This window comes from Salvelinus namaycush, chromosome 20, assembly GCF_016432855.1.
Source record: "Salvelinus namaycush isolate Seneca chromosome 20, SaNama_1.0, whole genome shotgun sequence".
NCBI lineage: Eukaryota > Metazoa > Chordata > Actinopteri > Salmoniformes > Salmonidae > Salvelinus > Salvelinus namaycush.
This window is the reverse complement of record NC_052326.1, coordinates 909326-919897: the sequence shown is the minus strand read 5'-3', so window position 1 is coordinate 919897 and position 10572 is coordinate 909326. Positions and strand designations below refer to the sequence as shown.

The 10572-nt window shown below is 40.2% G+C and overlaps 1 protein-coding gene across 1 annotated transcript; it reads left to right on the top strand.

Moving 5' to 3' along the window:
- Positions 1–1099: 1099 nt before the first annotated feature.
- On the top strand, positions 1100–4666 carry LOC120065633 (migration and invasion inhibitory protein). The gene is made up of 9 exons (XM_039016693.1): positions 1100–1695; positions 1823–2043; positions 2727–2829; positions 2942–3053; positions 3213–3292; positions 3413–3539; positions 3695–3791; positions 4021–4158; positions 4297–4666. The coding sequence occupies exons 1-9, from the start codon at positions 1377–1379 to the stop codon at positions 4429–4431; spliced, it is 1332 nt and encodes a 443-aa protein (XP_038872621.1). The 5' UTR covers positions 1100–1376; the 3' UTR covers positions 4432–4666.
- The last annotated feature ends 5906 nt before the right edge of the window (positions 4667–10572 follow it).

Genomic DNA, 10572 nt, shown 5'->3' with positions numbered 1-10572 from the left:
GGACCTCGGGCTAGAAGGTTGAGGGTTCGAGACCTGCTCCCTGCCTGTTTCATTACAATACTATTTCATCCTTCCACAAGATATAGTCCCGACACAAATCTAGGATTGTTACCCAAGCCGGCTGGTCGTTCGTTCTACAGGTTCGGTTGCCAGACGCGAACCAGTCATTCAGTCTTTTTGGTCTGTATTTATTGCCATACTGGCTGGCAACGTATTTGTATCTCTTGCTTGCTAGCTAGCCAACTACGGCTAACTTGCACTCGCGTCAAACAATGCACCCAGAAAAATAACCGTAGCTGCATTTGCATTTGTTTAAGCTGTTTTCTAGTGACATTTATTTGGACACATCCATAACAATTAGCTAATGAGGCGCTATTTTGCCTGGTATAGAAAATCTGCTCTCGTCCCAAGACACTGGTGTTTAGAGGAGCTACCCAACGCCACAGCTAACACAATCACTTCAAACTGAATCTGAAAATGCTGCAAACTAGCAGCACTTCGTTTCGTTTCACCTTTTTCAATTTGTATATATCCATAAAAATGATGCCAGCTGATTCATGATTTCGACTGGCTGAGAAACGCTGTGTCTCGTCCCGACAAGTTCATTACTATGGTACAGCAGGAGATCGAATTTGAATATTGAAACAATGTTGCAAATGTCGGAGAGACAGACAGCAATACAAATAGAAAAATCGGGGATGATATAGTTTCCCATTTGTTACCAATTGGGGGGCGTTCCCAGTCGTGAGTGGCTAATACAACCTTCCCACTTGGTCATGAATGCAGAATTAGACCTAATCTTCAAACCACAGAACCAGTTTGCATCCCAATAGTGTCTCCTTTCTCCTGAAGTGTACTCTCGTTCACTAATTTCCACAAGTAGCATGGAGGGAGTTTCCACAATATTTCTTGGACCAGTATTTCCTTTCAAATCAGTGATGGGAAGTGCACAAATTGACACTGGGAGTAGGTAGAGATAATTGGGACGTAAACAGTTTTTTTCTTCAGTAATGTGTATTTGTTTCTTTAAAACGGTTGCGTGTTGCATTATGGGTGACTAACATCACATTAGCCAATCAAATGCTTTATATGCTGATGCGTTGTTATGGAGTTAAAGTCAAACTGAAAACATAGAAGACTGATCAAACTTGGATTATGTTTGTTTATAAATTATTAAACATATATGATATATTTTAAAACTTGTATGAAATAGCCAGCGAATTCAAAAAAAAAAAGTGTTTTCTGAATTGGCCAAGACTGGCTCTTTGCTCTTAACGTAACGTTGCTTTTGGTCTAGCTAGCAAACTAACGTTAGCTAGCTAAGTTAGCTTAGTAGCTAGATATCTAACGTTAGCCAGCCCTCTGTTCAGTAGCGAATGGCCTCGCCCGAACGGTTGAGTGCATTGCGAGAGCGCAACAAAGACTTGTTGATGCAGTTGAGGCACCAAACCGAAAGTTTGCTGACTATCACCGGCACCAAAGGCAGCTCGGAGAATGATTCAAACCGGACAGCACAAAACAACACAACGAAAAACCCAGGTCAGAATAAAGAAAAAAGTCCCCCTGCAGAGAACATGGTGACCCTGATAGATGGTGACTTAGGCACTGCTAGGTCAGCTCTCAGCAAACCTACTGTACAGTTCAAGGAGAGAGACAACACTGAAACACAGGCAACAGCACCACTGAGAACTGAAGGTAGGTAACCTTAACAAGCTAGCTATGCCAATGAAATGCAAAGGAACTGCTGACATAGACTAATATTGGCATATCAGTCACACAATAAGATTTCCATAGAAATAATGCTGAACCCATTTTTCCTCAGGTGAGGCAGTGGAATCTGTGAATGTCACCCTCTGTCAGACCTCAACACCACACCTTATCACGGGAACCAAGCTTAAACCAGGCCAAGCTGCAGAACACTCTACTGTTTACACAGGATTTCTTCAAGACCGAGGCAAAGGCCGTCCTGCAACTCTTGTCAGATCATTGGATATTAGGAGGCCCTATACCAGGCCTATTTACTATAATCAGGAGAATGAACGGGTGAGCAAAGTAAAAAGGAGAAGGGAAATGTTGTTATTACACAAGTGGTGTAAGGACAGTTCTGTTAAAAAAAAGTTGTTACTGTAGTAATTACCCTATTACTACCATAGATAATATATAAAGAAAGGTTACTATACACGGGTATATCATCTCCAACTAGATGGCACTGTATTATCAAAGTGAGGCAGTACAACCACAGATAGAATAATTAGCCAGATGTTTACCAGAATTATAGCATCCTGTTGGCATTTCCACTCACCACCAAATATGGTTGGGTTAGCTGTGGGAGAAGATGGATGCCGACAAAATTAAAATATGTTACAAACAGTTTTAAAAGTTTTTTAAAATTGCTTTGTTTAGAAGGAATGCAAGCGCAAATTTAGTTATTGCACATTTCACAGAGTAAGCGTTCCCTAACAGAAGAATGCAATATATATGCTAGAATGTGCCAATAGGATCAAACTAGCTCGTGCTTGGCTCTGCCCACCTCCTTGTTCAGCCCACTATGATTAATTTCCTCCCATAGGCCACAGCCTGTCGTTTCCAATCTTGGGTTAGTTATAAAAAATATTTGGTACAACTGCTTGATCTACGCATTGCACTCACTGCTGTGTTTTTTTTTAGCAACACATTTCACCTTTAATAGTCTCATTAAAAATGTTGCCCTCTGCTTGTGTCCATAGAGGGAGGTGGGTAAATTCACATTCCAATCCCCTGGACTGGAGCAAACATCAGCCTCAGACAGACAGCGTCTGCAGCCTTTACTGGGCTATGACTGGATAGCAGGTATGCCAAGAAATGAGTTCTATACAGAAATAAAGCTAACCCAACCAGTTTAGTGGGGTAGCAGCCAAAATGTTACTCTATATGAAATTAATACCGTTTTCTCCTCCCATAGGGATTGTGGATGCAGAAAGCTCCTTGACAGAGCACTCTGAGCAGTTCTTCAATGATCTGCGCACTTTCCGACAGGTCAACAGAGATGAGTGTGTCCACAGCCAACAAGCAGGGCAAGTGCATTCACTTAATGTAATATGTTTTTTTCTTGAGCTGTGAATCGGATTTGGGTATAAAGTATTTTTAACCAAAAGTTCCGACTATGAGGGCTATTACTGAAATAGATAATAATTATTATTTAATGAATGACTGTTGATTTACCCTCCTCACAGATTATCTGAAGAGGACCTTTCACCCCCACCACTGTCAATAGAGAAGGAAGACCAACAGCACACCATGGACACTCACCAGTGTATGAGAAACCATAGCAAGCTTTTGGATTAGACCTACATAATGTCCCTATTGCTTACTGAAGAAGAGACCCTGAATACTGTAACTGTACTGTCTGACTCGGTTTCTCCTTGTTGTTTAGGTACGTTCTGTTACAGGATCAACAGCCGACTGTTCCCAACCCCGTTGGATTCTCAGGAGTCATGCCCTGTGTGTAAGAAGCCCAAATACAAAATCCCCCACACTGCGGCTGAGCCAGCCTTTATCAGGTGAGACCACTCATCCGCCTGGTGCCACTTTTCATCTCACTGATCCTCAACTTCTACTAAAGTGAAGTCCATTACAAACCAAGATGGTGTTTTAATACAATACCGTTATAACACTTGTCCTTGTCATAAATAATATTATTTTGTTTCTGTCCCAGGGTCAGCATCCCTCGCTCCACGCTGTTGCCAGCATACCAGTACAAAGCCCATCGGAGGTGTAGCTTTGACCCCTCCGACAGCCTGGGTCTACCATCGGTGAGTGTGGCATGTGTGTGTTAATAAGAGAAGACTACATCTCTCCATACAATGTGGTTTTGACATTGAAACACACTCCTCAATCATTTGAATTATACTGTTCTGTTATCATCTTGCTTTGTCATCTTGCTCATTCTCATTGCTTATCCGGCCCATAGTTCGCCCAAAAAGTGTAATAAGGTTTTAGTTGTAGTTGTATCACAAGCCTTTGATTTGATGTTCACTACAGCACTGTCTGTCAGGCTGGTCTAACACAGTCCCCAGCACTGGGCAACAGCTCAGCAGCCTGGATCTGAGGAGCTCTGTGGACACGAAGCCGGCATGCTATGGAGTCCCCTCTGCACAGCCACAGTCTAAGAAGTTTCTGGTGAGCCATTGCAAGATGAATGAAAACATATCACAGGTCTTGGTGGCCGTTGCAAAGATGTCTGTGTCTCAACATGTGTTTGTTTGGCATACTGGTATGTGTGGGTCTGGTTGATTGGTTTTCTGTTTTTTTTCTCAGGATTTCTCAGTGTCCAGAGTGTCTGGCAGTCAGCGTTCTGACCAGCTGCTTGACGTGTCTCGTTTGGCCCGCTACCGTTTCCAGCGCCTGCCTGCCAACAGCAAACCACACAGCCCGTCCTACCCTGTGTTCTGAAAACCTAACAGCACTATAAAACCTGTGTAGTATTATGATTTCATATTTTTACATGAATGAAATCTTTAATAATGATGACGAATTAACCCTCAGCAGTTTTAATGTAGGATTATCATTGTGGCTATTGAATCATTAATGTATCTTAATTTTCTATCATACACTTATATAATGTGTTAAGTGCTTGATTTTCATTTTGATGAGCTACCGATTTTATTAAAGGTGCAATATGCAGAAATCGCTCCGCCATTTCCTGGTTGCTAAAATTCTAATAGTTTATGTGATAAAAACAAGCAATGTATAGTGTAGATAATCATTTCACAGCGGTTTAAGTGGTTCGGTTATTTAAAAGATATTGTATTTTCAGCTGTTTGAAGCTGGTGTACAAAACCGAAAGTAAAAGACGCAAAAGCGAAACATAAGAACGGGAAGCATAGAAATAGTGCACATAGAACATATTGCAACTTTTAAGATTGGTACCAAGATAATACGATGTAATTTGTTTAAATAGTATTGCCATCAATTTACTTAATTTCCAATGTTAGGGTCGACAAATTAAATTAGATTTCACCTTGTTATTTTTTATGAATGCATGTTGATATCTTTAGGGGTGGTGATGATTTCTGGGGCTTCAGAGGGACAAATAGCGGACATTAGTGGAAGTGTTGTGCATACCTTAGAAACAATGTGACTTGACTCATTGTAAAATGAATAAATTGACAGAAGGGAAGACCCTGTTTGAATAATCTTAAAAGGAAACCCTTGCGCCTTTCCTTGAACTGTTCCTAGGCCGTAATTGTAAATAATAATTTGTTCTTAACTGACTTGCCTAGTTAAATATAGGTTAAATAAAAATAAATAAAAAATCAGACATGATTGCATAGATTGAAGCTATGGAGGTAGGCTTTTGCCTTTTATCACAAAATTGGACAAGGAATTATGTTTTAAAATCAACATTCAGGTATTTATTTTGGTAAGATATTCAATTCTATATCAGAAAGGTGTTTTTGTTGATGCAGCCAGCCTCTAGTGCTGTTAATTCGTCACCACCTACAGGTAACTGTCAAAATAAAGGAAACGCCAACATAGTGTCTTATATTAAAATCCCTTTATTGGTCAAGTGCGCACAAGGTTCAAGCGAAATTTGACTTCCGTTTTCAAACCAACCCCTCCAAAAGACACACAAACATGTTTTTTTAGTGAGTTGCTAGGGCCTAAGTGCCTTGCTCAAGGATATAACAATGGCATCTAGGATTTAATACGAGCAACACTCCAGTTGCCAGCTCACTTCCCAACAGATTTTTTCAGTCAGACCCGGGATTCGAACTTGCAACCCTCCGGCTGCTGGCTCGCGTCTAACCGCTAGGGCCACCACGAGCCACCAGAACAGCTTCAATGCGTCTTGGCATAGATTCTACAAGTCTTTTTTATTTTAACTATTGGAGGGATTTGAAACCATTCTTCCACAATAAATTCTATAATTCCTTTTTTTGTTGATGGAAAACGCTGTCTCCGAGAAGCGTATCTGGCGGGGAATCGTTGGTCGGCGCGAACTTGGCGTGGGGCTGTGAAAAAGTTAAACATTTCCCAACTTTATGCAAATCACCAACGGCGACCGCTAGGCGATGACCAATCATATCGAGTGGTTCCCATGAAGAATTAGACGCAATGCGACCCAAGCTGGATACTTTCTTCAACAAAGATGGCTGACAATAATACTGGGTTGGAAGCAAATGTAAGTGATTATAACGCCATAACGAATCATGTAAAAAAATAAAAAATACAGTTGAGAGTAATATGTTAGATAATATTAAAGACAAAATATGATGTATATTTTTTAGTCATATAGTTAATTTACGAAAATCGCTATTTAGCAAGCTAGCTGACTAGCTAACATTAGCCAGCTTTATGGGTGTTGTGACATGAGTTTGAAAAATTGAATTCTGTTTGTTTAATGTTTTAGGGACTCCTGAAACAACCAGCAAACCACGCTGTCGTCTTGTGAAACAATGGATGTAAAGAATGTAGCTGGCTAAAGCATTTACCTCAAATTGAATGCACAATTTTGTAAGATGCCTTGCTGATATTTGCCATTCAATGCATCTGAAGTAAAGTAGCTAGCTAACTATTTTCTTGCTTATTGTGCAGTGGAGGATAAAAATACCTGTATGCCTATGGATGTGTAGCTAGCTATGTAGCCGATCTGTGTATCCACTCTAAAATGTTTGGTATACATGTTATTTCAGAACTTAGCCTTGATCCTCAGCTATCATATACAGTTGTATCAACTTCAGAACAGTCTGAATGACATTAATGAAGCCTATGGATTGAGTAGAATTTAATATAACTTTGTGCCAACGATGAAAGTCGTATATACATGTAGTTTTGACCATGCATGAGATCCCCACATTGTAGCCTGTACATTTAATATATTCACTGATCATGTGCTCTACTTTGGCAAATAAAGGTGCAGTTCAGGTATGTCTGTGAGATTCTTGTTCAGTCATATCCAATACCAGGAGTATCAAATTCCAGTCTTTGAATGATGTTGTGTCTGCATGTATGTATTACAATTATACACTTCAACAGTGTTTACCAATCCTGGTCCTGGGACATCAATGGTTTGCACATTGTAACTATGCAATAGACTAGAAACATGATTTAACTAGTTAAAGGCTGATTTGTAATTCATATATACATAAATATAATTTCAAAAACAGTACACTACACTTCCTATTCATCATATAAATACTCAAAAACCGGTTCATCTGAATATCTAATTTCATTCACCTGCATTGATCTGATAAACACAGGATAACTGTAGTATTTCATCACATGAAGGAGTTCATTTCAACCAGTAGAAAATGTGAAACGCTTTATTGAAAGAAGTTCATTATCCAAGGGTTATAAATGCATAATACATGCATTATAAATATTATAATTGTAATATATTATGAATACAAGTGCAATCTGTACTTCAATGCACATCTGGTGTGCATTATAAAAACAGGAAGAAAGAGGAGGTGGCGAAGGAGGTGTAAAAGACAGAAAGGGAAAGAGGTAAGAACAGAGGAGCAGGGAAGATAGCATATGATTAATGAATCACAGTGCTACACTAATATTCTCTCAGTTCATCACAATTACATAATAGTGTCTCTAGTGGTGTCTCCTAACCAGCCTTGGGCTCCCAGTCGGCCCGAATGTTATCTTAAGAGCGGATGAGGTGGCGATGTTGGCATTCTCTTTCATCTCAAAACATACCTGGAGAAGAGAGACAGATGGAGAGAGAGAGATATCATGTTTAAGCCTTGTTTTTTTTTATTCTAACACTGTCAGTCATCATAATCATCAGCAGGTGAAATGCAAAACTGACCTTGGATCATTAATTCTGGGACTACTACATCTCTATTTCAATGTAAAGCATCTCTTTAATAATACTTCCTGTTGACCCGACCAAGTGACGTCTCACCTCTGATCATGCTGTGCCCTCTATGTAGCCAGTTCAGATGCGGGAGGGGTTCACCAACACATCTGATATAATCTAGAGGATTTAGGGAGAAGGGGAGAAAGGGATGAAGTGAAGGAGAGAGACTGTTATTGTGGAAATAAGGTAGTTAAAGAGACAGTGTTCCAACAGGAATCTGTGTGTGTGACCTCACCTGGTGTCCACACTAAGCACAGACATAGGAGGACAAACAATATATGGTAGTTATAGAATGAAGTGTCTTACTATTCTCCATGGTTGGCCCTCTTGCCTATTTGAAGGTGGGAGGAGCCACAGTTATACACCTGAGCCTGCTTACTGCACAACACAATCCATCAATCAGATTGATACATGAGTGTGTAGGTGTGGGTTACAGGGTGTCTAATTGTTCTACATTTTTGTCAATATGGGTGACTTAAAATAGCCTGTTTTGTTTTTGTACAGACGTCACACCCTTACCTAAACAGCACCCTCACCTGAGAAGTAGAAATCAAAGGAAGAGAAACTGGGGATTGAATAACTGCAGTTGACATAGCTAAGTAAATGGAAGAATACTCTTATTGCAATGTGGATGGCTTATAAAGGGCCTTTGGTTGTGCATAGTGTAGTCTATGGTGTTGCCAGGGAACAGCACCCTTTTCGAAGAAGTAGGAGGTGAAGATCTCCCGCACACGGATTTCCTCTCTTGCTGCGTTGTTGGACCCCATCCTTGAAACATCCTGCAGAGCAGCAGACTTCTCCTCTGGCACACAGAGGTGAGCTGCAGATCCCCCCCTGTTCCTCGTGTCCATCCTCATGAAGTTATGCAGTACACAGGTAGCCTTCACACGCCTGAATTCCTCCAGGAGGCAGTCCCAGATGGCCCTGGTCACCCAACCTTGCAGTTTCCTACATGGTAACTGTAGGCAATCCTTTTGAAGGAATCTCCAGTTACAAGGTAACTGTAGGAATATGGAAGGTAATGTCATTAGACTATTACATCACCAGGTCATTGTGGATTACAAAAATATAATATCCCTTATAACAAATCATCATAACATTGGATAGATAGATGCATGTGTAGCATGTGATAATAGCAGGATCATATCAAGGATAGCATCACAAATTAATACATGGGTCATTCTTGGGCTGCGGTAATATTTTTTAAAATATGCAATTTTTTTCTTAGAATAAATCAATTTTCTGAACACCCCACAACATTAAGTACATATTAAACCTTCAAGAAAACATTTTCCCACCTCAGGCATTAAAGCCCTTTTATTATTGTACATTTTTGTCTGATATGGACACCATTTATCTTCAACCCCGTCACAGACAATATGGAAGCTGTCTGAATATGATTATAAAAGATACTTGTTATAAAATCAACATTTACCTAATGCTCATGTGTCCCCCAAACCAATTCAATTATTATCAATATAAAATGTATGTAAAATCTCAGAATGTTGCTAGGTTAAACCCTGAAATAGACACATTATGTGTCAGCGGGCTCATCATTTAAATATAAAAATGCTTTCAATTCAGAATTGTAACATAAATCTAATCTTCTTGGGATTGTCCTTAACATTTCAGACTGAGCTCAGAAAACATTACATTCATATTTATTCATCTTTGCCCATTTTATTTAACAAATATTGTCATGTGACGGGGTTGAGACTAGGGTGACAGGAATGAATACTGTAACAGGGTTGAAAAGACATCGGTTTCGATATAAACAAGTTTAGTTTACTATCATAATACCTCCAAGATTTACCCCAAAACATTGCATTTCATTGTATGCAACCATGTAATAAGGACATTAGATATATTTAGAATAAACTGGGTTTTATTAACCAACCTGCAGTAAAAATAAAAACAAATAAAAACCCATTAGGCATTAGGGTAATTAATAACATTCAACAGGTTTCATCAGAAAAGTTCAACGTGTCATCAAACTGTAGGAACATTTTCCAAGGGCATTTAGAATGCTAGAACAGCTGTAGCTACAGCGCTAGTGTCACCATGACTATCCTTCTTCTCAGGAGAACCGTATTCATTCATTCATGGGTTTCTTCCTGAGAGTCTGGCCCACATATCTCTCTCAACCTCCACGTGGTGGGATGTCACACGCTGTGGGGGTGGAATCATCTCAAGGACTTCATCAAACTGATACCAGTGGATGTCGTCTCGAGAAGGCCAGAAAAATCTGTTTGATCCTACACGATGCATACATTTCACTTGTACACTAATTTAATCCGTGCCGAGGATGATGCCTGGATAAAGGTTATCATATTCCACTACACACCACTGTCCAAGAACACCTGGATCTCCCCACTGGATTTCGTCCACAGGTTGTTGATTTTCCTAGTTGGCTGGCTGTTCTGCAGCAGCCAGGGCCTTCTGCCCGAAACTGAAGTGCTGTGTGTTAAAGCATGTACAGTTTAGGCCCTTCTTTGTTGAACAAAGGCAGCTGACATCACGAGATATCAGCTCACCAGGAGAAAGGGTGATGACATGGTGTATTCTCATGGTGGAAGGCACAGCTTTCATCGGGCTTGGCATCATCTCCATTGCACGTTCAACATCGGTACTCTACACAAAGACCAACAATGCACATTGTCCTGACCTTGAAGATCCTGGCTGTGGGGACTGCTCTGGAACATGATCTGGACTTTGTGGAG